Source organism: Excalfactoria chinensis, chromosome 14, assembly GCF_039878825.1.
Source record: "Excalfactoria chinensis isolate bCotChi1 chromosome 14, bCotChi1.hap2, whole genome shotgun sequence".
Lineage (NCBI taxonomy): Eukaryota > Metazoa > Chordata > Aves > Galliformes > Phasianidae > Excalfactoria > Excalfactoria chinensis.
Window position 1 is genome coordinate 8895319 of NC_092838.1, and position 13103 is coordinate 8908421.

General features: G+C 39.8%; 1 protein-coding gene across 8 annotated transcripts in view; it reads right to left on the reverse strand.

The window, feature by feature from the left end:
* The window catches only part of USP22 (ubiquitin specific peptidase 22), a 100030-nt gene that overhangs the window by 36551 nt on the left and 50376 nt on the right, over positions 1-13103 (reverse strand). For 7 of the 8 annotated variants that reach the window (XM_072348826.1, XM_072348829.1, XM_072348830.1 and 4 more), the window contains 3 exons: positions 10512-10625; positions 9931-9975; positions 5328-5429 (listed from right to left, as the gene is read on the reverse strand). In XM_072348826.1, the coding sequence (XP_072204927.1) occupies positions 5328-5429; positions 9931-9975; positions 10512-10625 (261 nt within the window). The remainder of the gene's footprint in view (positions 1-5327; positions 5430-9930; positions 9976-10511; positions 10626-13103) is intronic. The other variant, XM_072348824.1, reaches the window with a different exon arrangement.

A 13103-nucleotide genomic window follows, 5' to 3' on the forward strand; every position in this document is an offset into this window, starting at 1 on the left:
TTGTAAAAGATGGTGCTCTGTCTTCTTCATATTGACTAATAAAAAGCCTGCAAAGCTTGTTTTATGTTTAAAATGTTACTTCCTGGCTTACTCTAAGCTCAAGCCCACTGAAGCGCCGGTCCAGCTGGATTCTGTCTTCACTGGTTTTCCAGGAAAGAGAGTGAAAGAACAGCACGGATGCTGCAGTGGCTGCTGCCTGCGCAGGTTGAGGCATCCCTGCTTTGGGAAAGCTGCTGAGTGCAGCAACACAGGAGAACTCTGCTCTTGCCAAAGCATGGCCAACAAAAAGCACAATGCCTCTGTCAGGATAATGAACTGAGCAGCCTGAGTGAAGGCCCAGGAGAGGGTGGGATCACATGACTGGAGTTAAGGGACCGAATGAATACACAGGGGTGAAATGAAAGGAAAGGGCAATCCTCTGATGGAGGAAAGCAGTTTTCCTCAGCTGTAACATCTTCAGCCTTAGTGGCTATCAGAGAGGCATGCACAGCTGGTGCTTTTGCTTAAAGAACAGCATCAACCTGGAGGGAAGGAGAAGGGAAAAGACCCAACTCTTCAGCAATGCTTCCACGAGAAATGCTCTTTAGGGTTTGCTTCTCTCAACATTCACTCACCCCATAAGAACAGCGACATGACAACAAAACACGAACAGGAAATGTGTTTGCTGAAAGATGCCACTCTATAGATGCAACATGACTCGCTACCTGGCATTAGCTTTGGAAAAATAGGTGACATGCGGTCAAATGACTAACAATACACAAAAAGGTTACTACTTTTTGAGAGAGATTTCGATGTTCTTGCTGAACAGGCAAAACTTTGACAGCCCCCCAAGACATTCTGAAAGCAAATCTCTACAACCCACTGTGTAAATCACAACTTACGCTTCAGAATTCTCAAGAGATGCACCACCACCTCTCATTTGTCTTAAAATCCCACTCAAGGTGCACTGCTTTGCGGACCTGATCTCAAATATAAACCCAGTACTGCTTACAAAGCAATAACTTAAATATAAGTTAGTTAAATATAAGCTAGAGCTAAGAATTTCACGCTGAATAAACCCAGAAGCCAGTACCATTCACAAAAGACTTCAAAGCACAATACCTCCAAGTTACCACTACTTCTGCCCACGAACAGTCCACAAACAGCTATCAGAACTCCAAAGGATGACAACATGCTTCTAAAGAGCCAGAAGTATTTTCCAGGCCTCCCTGTTCCTCCTCCCTTGCTGCCTTCATGCAGGAGCTCTGCTGCAGTATTTATTCCCATCCTGCTGCTGCCACATCCCACTGCTCCATGCTGCGCAGCTGCAGGATACCACCTGCTCCTACAATGTGGTTGTTGGTTTTTGCTATCTCCCCATGTCTCCCATTCATTCTGAAAAGGATTTGCTCACTCTTCTGTAAAGGTTACACCCTCTGCCTTCTCGCAGCACTGCAAATGGCAATCCCAGGTGGCTCCTGCTAATTACCCATGTGCCTTGGAGTCTAATTCTTCCCATTGTTAATGTACCAATTTTTAGCCACAAAGTCGCTTCATATGCTAATGAGAGACCAGCTGATCCCAAGCTCATACTTCATGTACTCAGGAGAACTCATCTTCTGGGGGAACTAATGACAACAGAGGAAAAAAGGCTTTGAAAAGTTGTGCCTGAATGATGCTCTATTACTTTTCACTTCAACTCTGACTCTATAATAAAGAACTTGCTTGTGAACTCGAGCTTGATCATTGCCCGCATTTATTGAAGGCAGCATCTTGATGGGAAAGAGACTAAAAAATCAGATCTTCCTTTTAATCTGTTAGAAACGAATGCAATAGCTGGTTAGCCAAAGTTTTATATTATTTTCCATATAGAACTGTTGGTGCTTACAGGACACCTGAAACATCAACTTCTACCCCAAAATCACGATGAGTATTTCTGTGAAGACTAGTCTAAGCCATGATACATTACTGATGCTGAAAACAACACACAGCACCTTTAAGAAATGCCTCCTTTCCACTCTCCCTCTGCACTCCTCACAATATTCCATCACTTCACCCAAAAATGGTTGTGCCAGCACAGGGACAAAGATACAACACATGGGTCACCAGGAGGTGTAAGCTCACATTGCTACCAAAAAGCAAACCATATGTTTATAGTATGAGCAGACCATACACTCCTCTTGAGTATCTTTAAATATGGAAGTTCTGCATTTCAAGTCTGGTAAGATGACGTAACACAATGCTGGCATAGTTAACATCTACCCCACGTAAGGATTTTGCATCATGGCTTTTAGGATGCAGATATCCAATGCTTCCACTTGGTTAACAATAAATTGCAGTAAATCACTTCTAAAACCCAGATGCAACACAGGGAACAGTCCTCCGTCTAGATTCCATAATGAAGGAATCAGCACAGCTCCTGTGGTTTGCACAGCAATGCCTGATGTGAGTTTTTGTCTGAAGAGCAATTTACTGTATTGCAAGGTAACAATCGGAGCAGAGTTAACCAATCTATCTTCTTGCTAGGTGGAAGAATATATACAAGATGGAAACCATACAGACTTTATGGAAAATATACTGCTTTTAAAAAGAACCAAGCAGAATTTGTAACACCTTTTCTTCCTTTCTCCAACAAGCTTCATACTCTCAAGTAAACGGAAATATTCCAATCCAAATCAAAAGCTACAATTTTTGCACACAGTTTCCTCTAAATGAGCTACCAGTACAGTCCTCCATTATAACACACTCATTTCATGACTATCTTCAGACAGATTTTACTGTGCCAATGAAAGATGAATCCTGCAGCTGTACAGAGTTCAAACAGCTCAGAAAAGCAGCACACGCAACCAAGCTCTGAGATGCATTGTGAGACTGCTAGAAATCTCGGATTAAAAAAGCACTTTGTGTACGAGAAGAGTTACACCACAGAGTGGAACACTCACCTGTAAAAGCATCATGTAAGCATGCAACAGAACATATTTGCTTGCATTTTTTCTACCACTTGAGCATGTTCTAGATATGAATCACATCAGTTTTGATAAATGTTATTATTCGAGCCAGAAATCCCATGCAAGATCTTCATAAACAAGCACATCCTTCCTTTTGTGCCGTGTTTCGTCAGGGTTTTGGAGTCCCACCTCCTTCAGCTGTTACAGTAATACACTTGCCTTCTACAAATGCTGAAATCACTATCAGCAAACAAATGTTTCAGAGGGTTATCAATGAGCCATTAAAACGTGCTGCTTCTGACTGCCCTCAGTGTACCTCTGGAGGTTACAACACAATAATAAAGCAAATACCCCTGATTTTCCTCTTAGAATGCTTGCTACAAAATTATACTATGTGTAAAAGGCAGCTGGTTATGCTTTAACTTTTCTGCAAACAGATGTGCAACGCTCACAGATGGCTACTAACATGTTCTTCATTTTCAGAATCAATAATTGGACATGATGCCTATTCTCTGAACCACTTACCTACCTCAGAAGATTATCTGGATTCACTAACATCTGCTATGGAACTGATAAAACTTGATGTCAAAAGAACTGAGTATTAGAAAAAGAGAAATGGGCATGTCCAGATAATTGCAGCATTTCAGCCTGCATATAGGCTCTTCACTGATCTGAAACCGCAAACAGACAAGTCAATGTGAGGAAAGTGAAGGGAAAAATACTCTGAAGCAGATATATATTTAGTAGCAGGTTAGATGGAGAGAAAAGGCTCAAGGACAATGGCAGGTCTTTTCTTCCTTCAGCTAAACCTCCAATGTATTTTTGTGAAAGAAAGCTAGTCTTTTGCTTTTAACTGTAGCCCAAAACTGCATTATGTCTCCTGGGTGCTTTGATTTTTTTCTCTTTCTAAATCTCAGCACATAGACAGCTCCGGGGCTCAGTAGAAGAAATTATTAAAAGCATGCCTGCAGAAGTAAAGAGATCAGTCATTTTCCTTATTCCTATCCCCTGTGTTTTATGAGCACTCCCCCACCCAGTGTTGTATGAGATTTCATGCAACCAGACGTGTCCTTTTTAAACGGACTGAAAAATTTAAAGTCCTTTAAGAGCAAGCGTAGCATTCTTTCAGACTGGAAACAACACATAAACGTGCTTCTGTTCCTCAGAAAGGTCACACTCACCTTCAGAATCCTATCAAGCCAACTTTTTTTTTTGTCCTGTGCAGTTCTATCATTTAAGTAGTTTGCAGCAGTCTTTACAAAATACACTGCAGTCTCACAGAACACAGAATCCTACTGTGAACATGATACAAGCAATCTCTGCCTTGTTATTTTTTTCCCAAGCTGCTTGGTAAAACATCTGTACTTTGGAAACTTAAAATGTCCTTTCTGTTCCACTACTGCAAATGCACACGTCTTCTCTTTAACAAGCTATCCACATTTTCAGCTTACAAATTGCATTCCACAGTCCTCTTTATTTTGAATGAACATTAGTGTATTTTAGGTTATGATTTTCTGTATTACCTTTCATGGCATTGGGAAGTTGTACTGATTACATCCAGCGTATTTTGACAACAGCAAATGTGTTGAAATATGATCCATTCTGATTAAAAATTATGTAACTTAAAAATTAGGAAAAATCCTTTATGCCATTTCCTACTTGTACCTTCACCACTGAAACGTTATCATGCATTGAACAGGACAGGATAACCTATGAGTTGTCAAGAAGCCGATTCTACTCCTCTACTTGTCCAACCAAAACACAACGGGAAATAAAATGGAAAACACTGTTATTTTGATCACTCTTATCCAAACACTCTCCAGCCATAAGGAGGCACACTGGCATTTCAGAGTTTGCTCCAAACTACTGAACTCTAAACAATGATATGCATTTGAAAACTGCCATTGACACACATGGGAAAACAAATTACATCATTTCAGAGTCAATACAAAAAATCAGACCCCATTTAGAGTTTAAAACATAAAGCAAAAAGAAGTTACTCTGCTTATTCTGTCTGCTAAAAACAGATTTACTTACATGCTCCTGTAATTAAGGATACATCTGAATGAGAGGATTTCCTTTCACACACCTACATGGGATCTGATAAAGACTGACTTGCGATAACATCATTAATCTCTATTAAAGTCTTTAACAGCATTCTGTGAAAATGTTTCTTGCTCTGTTGCTGTTAGACAGATGAACCAGCAGCAGCAGCTGAAGTGACAGAGCAGACATCCTTTTACATGACAAAAAGGTGGCATAAGATAACCAGTCAGATAATAAGTTTAAGAAAGCCCATTGTAATAAACTCAGGGTGCAAATGCTTACAGAAAAATATGACTAAGTTTTCAAGATTCAAGTGGCTGAGGATCAGCTCCAGAAGGGATTTCTAGTGCTTACCTATGGTGCAGTTTGTGGTTATTTTTCTCCGCTTGGGGTTGTGTCGTAGCAATTCTAACTCTCGTTTGGTTGGCTCCCATGTTGAATACTTCTCTCCAATGCCTAAGCACATGAAAAGAAATTTTCAGGAAGTTGTTTAGTAAGAAGTATTAAAAGCTGTGCTCAATTTAAGACTTTCATCACGCTGTCCATTAAGTTAGAATCAATCTACGTACAAGAGACTGATCTCGTAATAAAAGAATAGTTTGGAAGGACTGCAGCCAGCCTTCCAAAGCCCAAGGAAGTTTTCTATCACTGGACAATTATCCTTCCAGTTGAAAAACATAATGAAAATAACAACTCCAGCACAAGAGTAAAACTGCTGTTACTCAAAAAATCCATCACCTTCTTTGTGCTCAGAGGATGACAGCACCAATGATTTTGTAAGATAACAGCTAGCCAAGAAATCCCATCAGCAAACTCTGACACGTTATTAAATATATCACAGCTCAGCCAACTTAATGGGCAGATACAATCTTAATCTTTGTAGCGTGACCAGCAGAAATTAGTAGTTCTGATATACTGAACAGCATATTCTCCTAGTACCTGTTTTACGATGTACTGTGACTAAGCATGACTTCTTATGCAGCACTGAATATCAGCAAGTTCTAGCACTTGAGATTCTCTTTGGTGACATATATAACAGAACCTAAAAATCTGGTCTGTAATAGGTTTTAAACCAACAAACTAACAATCAACTTTCCAGATGCTCAACTACCCTGTCCATGAACTGCAGCTGTCATCTGTCAGTATTCTCTTTAAAAATCAACACTGTATTTATGATACAGTGTTCAAAAGAAGCTGCAGTAGAAATGAGTCAGTTAAGCAGTGCAGAACATTCATTTGAAGTAAGCAGAGTTGTGTTCAGTGTAAACCTGATACGAGAAAAACACACCAGGAAAGACTTTTGTGCTGATCAGTTGAGAACTGCTGCAGAGCCTTACGTAGCACAGAGAAATTACTATGCAAGGTCAGTTACAGTGAGTCACAAAAGCATCTGGGCATTAAAAATAAAGAATAATAAGATGACAAGCAATCTATTCTAAAACTGAGGATTAAAGTCAATTAGGAGTTATTTTTCATGGAACGCATGGAGCAGAAGTAGTGCTGTGCTACAGAAAATAAATTATAAATCATACATATGAAAAGAAGGGTAGGAAATATAGCTAGAGGCTTGCACAGTCTGCATAATATACATTAAATTTTAATAGCTCTTTGATCTTCATTTTCAGAAATAGCTATGCTTTTCAGAACCTACCCACCCAAAACTGTTCAATTCATCGTTACTACTGACCCTCCAGGTTCTAGCAATAAAAAGTCCCATTTTTGGATTCCTAAGGACAAGAAAATTCATATTTACATGGATGCATCCCTTTATTTGATTCAACAATGTGTTATGTAAGAAGCATAAGAAAAAATGGTACCAGAGTTATACAGTCCCTTTCCTTTATCCAAGTTCAGCATCAAGCTACACACCCAGGAAAACAAAAGGAACTAATTACTGCATAACAGATAGAGGAGATCAAAAAGCCACAGTGCTCTAAATACGCTACATAGTACAAACAGGCAAACACTGGATGAAGCAATTCCAGGGATGCACGTATAGGCACCTCATGTATGTCAGAACACTGACTTCCAGTAAGTTTCATATTGGATGTCTTCAGCAATCTGTTCACACCTGTAATATTCCCCTAGGAAGTTATATTTGTTTAAAATCTCAAAGTCATCTCCAACACCTTGTTAAGCATCAGCCATGGCACCGGCCAACTATAAATTTGATTCCTGTGTTCGGTTTCCCCATAGTTTAATTATGCCCCAAACTGGTGTAGCCTGATAGCAAGATGAAATCTCATAGATGGGATGTCATAAAATAGTTCAAGCAAACAAACAAAATTCTCAGGTACGTTGAAATCCTGTGGGTTGTTTTTTTGTTGTTGTTGCTTTTTAAGACAAATAAAATTAACACACATGTGCTCCACTGAAAGCATGCAATAATCCCACACATCAGTTAGACTGCTCAAATATATTTCCATGTATTTATATGGTTTAAGTGCTTAATACAGGACAGTAACCAAAGCATTTCATGACAGCAACTCTTTAAGTTAAAACATGACAAGCTGGGCAGGATTCTGGACAAACAGGACACCATTCAGTTTAAATAGGTGAGAGCAACACAGAAACCACATACGGTTAATGGCACAAGAAACACAGCACAGACAGACAGAACACTTTCTCACAGAAGCCTTTCATTTGAAGGAGCACACGTCAGAAACTTAAAAATAATTAAAAAAAAAAAACACAACTTGTTCTGCTTCTGCCAAACACAGTTTGTTGTCCTTGAAAATTTGGGGGGGGGGAGGGATGGAAAAATCACAAAACCAGATTTACTAAGCTTGGTTCACTGTTTAAAAGTTACAAAACCCACCAATAACAATGAAGTTTAATAAGATCCACAAACATGCCCCAAGCCCCAATATAAATTACCTTAAACAAAGATTTGCAATACTTGGGTAGATTATAACTAAAGGAAAGCAGTGCTACTGGAGTGAAGGTTCATCATCTTTCTTTTTAATGATGCTCCCAAATGACCACAGATTCGAGTTAGCACATGAAATCTCCAACTAAGAATTGATATCATGGAGCTGAATACCCTGTTTTTCACCTTCCAGAGAATTTATTACAAATGGATGAGTGAAGATGATGATGATAACGGGACCCAATTTATAAAACCCGCGATCTGCAAGTAATATTAACATGGGTTGTTTGGTTTCCTGTCCTTCAGAAAATCCCACTTCATCCCCACCCAAAAATACAGACATTCAGTAGAATGAAGGGCTCCACGTATTCCCACCTCCTTTATTATTAAATATCCAATACAAAAAAAGAAAGGTAGAGTTGCAACTGGTTCAGCGTTATGTCATATAACCCTGAACTACAGCCATGCTCGTGACATCATCAAGCCAGGAGTTAACGTTACAAAGAGTATGAAATGAATTTCATGACATTTGGGGGTTTTTCTTAAAGTTTCTCCTCCAGGCATCATGTTGTTATGTGAACATCCAGTAAAGTTTATGTTAACACTCCTCAAGCTCTATGGGCAGAAGCTTGGAAATGTACATTAGTATAACACTGATCTTGTCATTCTGGCTAGACAAAGGTGGGCTCCCTCTCACTTTGTTACTTCGTGGTTTTTCAGATACAAGGGTATGGATTGTATCAATGGGTAAAGATGGACATAATTTTCTACTGCTTCTCATAAATCCGTTTCTTTTCCATTCCTCGGATAAATTTGCAGAGAAACACCGTTTCACAAAGCAAAGCCACAATACAAAAGTCCCTAAGCCACAGCTTTAAAGAAAGACCTGTACTCCAGCAATCTAAAACAAACTGCTATCTTCTCCATTTTGTACCTCCACTGGTCATCACAGATTTGCTCTCTTAGCACAAAGATGCAACGTATGTACTGGCATAAATAAGCATCCGTATGTAAGTGTGTGTATATATACATACACACATGCACACTCTTCACCACAAGCCTGCTAAGCCTAAGATGACACAGCAACCCACCAAGCAGCTGGCTGTGTTAACTCAGAACACAGGCAGGAGTGCAGTGGAGAACAAAACAGCTCTCTCTTGGTCCAAAAGGCACCAACATTCATCAGAGTTAAGAAAACGGTCTTTGAATGCATGCAATCAGAAGTCAGGAACTGAGGTGCCTCACTCTTCGAAGGCACTGTAAGCAAGAGTTACTCCCTTGAGGCCAGTGAGTTTGGGAACCAAGACGACACATCTTAGAAAAGTCTGAAGGAGCTTTCAGAAGAGGCACATGGCCTAAACACAAGGTCTAAAACCACATCTCCGCTGTGTCTTGCTTTCAAAAGAAGTGCTCTGTGCTACAGCATTTTGTTCTTTATCTTCCTGAGAATTCACTAGCAACTTCACCATCCTCCCTTCCTATGCCTGCACACCTTCAAAACGGGGCATTAACAGCAGAATGCAATCTGCAGTAGGAACCAAATAAAAGCAGCTACGCTCTCGATAGGCCATCAGAAAAGCTCCAGTTAATACCACGTTAGTTGCTATTTTTAACATTGGAAATGAGGTTAAGAATGGTTTGAAGTCATACCAGCCCTTACTAAGGCTGTCACATTGAAACAGGATGCCATGGATTCACTAAGAGAAGTTACTAGACAGTTGTTGACTGTCTTTAAAGGTAGACTTTTCCACTTTAAGAAAACATACCCCTAGAGGCCACTGGAAATGGAAGATGACAAGCTGCTACAACTGAAGCTTTGAAACTACTCAGTTTGAGATCAATGCTACTTTCCTTTCACTTCCAAAAAAGAAAAAGGAGAAAATACTTTGTTTTGGAGTAGTTCTGTCAAGGGAAGGACACACAAAATTAAGCCTGCTGTTAATTATTCACTCATTGGAACATATCCAAACAAGAGGAAAACAATTTGCATGATAAAAGTGGCACAACTGTGATTCATGTCTAAAATGGCAGGATAACCAGCAAAGGGACGCTTGTTAGTGAAGTGCGTCGCCAGCCCACGCCTCTTACCTGTCATTGTACACTGGTAGTGAGAAACCACTGTTGGGGTGAAGGCTAAAAAAGAAAAAATTAGGGAAAGCAAACTGAATAATAAAACAAATGTGTGTACATATATTCGTGTGTCAATATTTCTACATAGATACTGTGCGTGTACTGTGAAAGCACAGGTGTGCAAAGTAAGCTGGCACGTTCTATTAAAAAGAAAAAAATCACACACAAAAGGTGGCATTTCATGTGAGGGGAACAGACCTCTTGCCCATAACACCTACAACAGCCTAAAGGAGCAGGTGGTGACATTTTCTACCTAGTACAGACCTGACTGATGCTATGCAAGTTTTGCAGGATTAATGTTAAGATATATACATATTGTTTGCAATTAAAAGTAATTTTGCTACAAGTAGGTGTGGCGCACACGATAAAAACTAACAGCAGCTCCTGGAAAGCACTAGCTAAACATCTCTCTCTCCCATGGCCTACACAGCTATTTCTAAAGAGCTCTTTCTTCCCCTTACTTTGTTTTGCCATTGACAAATGGGAGGGACAGGTATGATAAAAAACAGAAACAAGAAATTCAGGCAGGAAAACCAAACCTTGTAATTTCCAAGCTTTTCGTTGTTCTTCTTTGGCAATTTGTTCCATGTCTTTGTCGTATATGTAATCTTGACACATAAAGCAGTATATACCCCCATACAAAAGGTCTATGGCTGCAAAACAGAAGGGAAGTTGGGAGAAGAAAAAGAGGACGTGAGTTCATAAACTAATGCATGTTTTACAAGCAGGCTGTCAAGTCAGGCACCGTGTTCCACATAATCCACAAGAAAACATCTGCACCTTGGAGAAAAAAAACAGAAGAAATGGGAAACATTTCCAATTATGAGTTATTCAATTGCTTATGGTACAGCAATGCAAAGCACAGGCTGCCTCAAAGATGTCTGTAATTCACAAAACACCTTTCAAACTTAAGGGAACAAAAGGCATAATCACAGGGACTGCTGTACACCAGTACCGTGTTATAACCTTAAGATCTATTACTTCAAATTGTCCTTTCCTAAGACATGTATACTCAAAGCCACTAAGATCATTGGAAAGTACCTACTTAACACCCAAATGAAAACTCGAACAGGAGATAACACTGAAAAGGAAAGATACTTGTCCCTGAGCAAGTTGGTTTATTCCACAGATCCGGTGTCTCACAGTTTGCCTTGTTTAAAGAGTTCCCTTTTAAATGGACATCTGAACACTAAGCAATGTTACAAATATTTTCCTTTCACAACCCTAAACAAAAGAAAGCCAACAAACAAAATAAAGCAGCTAACTGGGAAATGACCTTTTGCTTGAAGATAGACCAAGGGAGGAGCAGAGCGTGAATTAATCATAGCAAACTGCTGAGTTTTCAGTACATTGGAACAGAAAAAAAGCCACAAGTTAAAAATAAATAAATAAATTACAAGCTACATGTAGCGGACAGATGAAAAATGCATTCCCTTCAGAGTGTATGCCCCATTTATTTTATATCTACATTCTTTTTGTTTCTGGATAAATAATATTATGAAACTAATCTCACTCCAGCCCTGTTTGAAACAAAGGAAACCATTGCCACATTAGGTGGCCTGCAAGAAACAGCCCTGAATTACACTGGAATTGTAAATAAACAAAACCACATGCCCTGCAGCAGCAATTCCGCTGCCAGTTGCACCAGGCAAACAGAGCCCTATCTCCTTTGTGCTGGCTGCTATCCGGGAGCAGCACTCTCTGGGCTGTGCCCTACTTGAGCCACAGTTTGCCACATCCCACTGCAGGCTGTGCCTGCTGGCAGCAGCAGACCCCAGCAGCTTCAGCAGAGGTGCTATGAGAAGCTGCAGAGGCATCAGCAGTGGGCTCCAGTGAGTGCCCTGGTTCGTGCTCCAACCTTTCACTTCAGTAGCAAAATAAAACTGGGTAAGGTTTCCTCCTAGCTACCTCTCACTCACCCTTCAGTCTCTCTGTGCCCATTTTTCCTCCTCCTTCTCGATCATTCGGTGATTACACCAAGTTGTTTGTTACTTCTAAACAAGTAACAAAGAGAACAATAACTTTAAAGAAGTTTGCACAATGTCTATTAGCTGTCATTTTGCTTATGCATTTCATTACTGTAGTCTTTTGCTTCATTTGGACCACGGCTTGTGGAAGAAGCTAAGGATTGTTTGTGCTACCTCCTGTTACACTGCAGTTTCCACCCAGCTGCTGGGAGGATCGAACGATCTCCTTTAGCAGGACATCACAAAAGTGAAGGAGGACCTCAGTTGTGCTGGAGAGCAGAAAGAAAACACTGTGCTATGTTAGGGGAAAAGAAAAATCACAATTAAATCACAATTAAGCTGTGAAGTATTATGGAGTTACAATATTTAATCCATTATCAAATGCACTACCAGTCAAGCACAGCTATCAAAGAATCTGAAACTTCAGAGCATTGGTCTCGATACAAAGATCAAATATTGCCCTCCATATTTTGTTGGTTTTTTGAAAGGCAACCTTACCCAATGAAATTAAATAAAGAATCAGGGCTGCAATATTAGATTCTAGCAGAATATTAGATAAATGGGGCACTCTGTGAGCACTGGAACATTCAATCTGCCATCAGAATGGGCAGTCATACTTTGTGCTTTCTTATTTTTCCAAACTTTGTAGATTTATGCATGCAAGTGCTGAATGTCAAGATGAAACCCAATGAGAGATCACCTTACATAAGCCACTTATTCAGAGCTGAGTGAACTTCTGGTGTAAATCAAAGTTTAACACAAACACTGGCTGGGTAAAAGCTGTAATTGTCCGCTGCCTGATTAAGGACCCTTGAGAAAAACGTCCTCTCTCCAGCATACTTAGGTGAACAATACAGCTGTATATATGCCAACACTTTTTATGTCATTAAAAAGACTGCGATAGGTTTTGGACAAATTACCTCAAGCACCAATAAAAAGGAGGTTATACAGGCCTGATTGCAATGCAGAGGAAGGGCAGGAATTTCTAATGAAAGACAAAAGACAGCTGCTCAGTTTCAGGATCCTTGGAGAAAAACAAAAGTCTCCTGGTAAAGTTTCTAAGTTAATTTATTCCAATTAGCATAACTTGATTTTTCAAACCAGATTTTTTTGGCCAGAAAACCCAGGAAGAGACATCCCAGCAGTTAAGTACACAAATACACA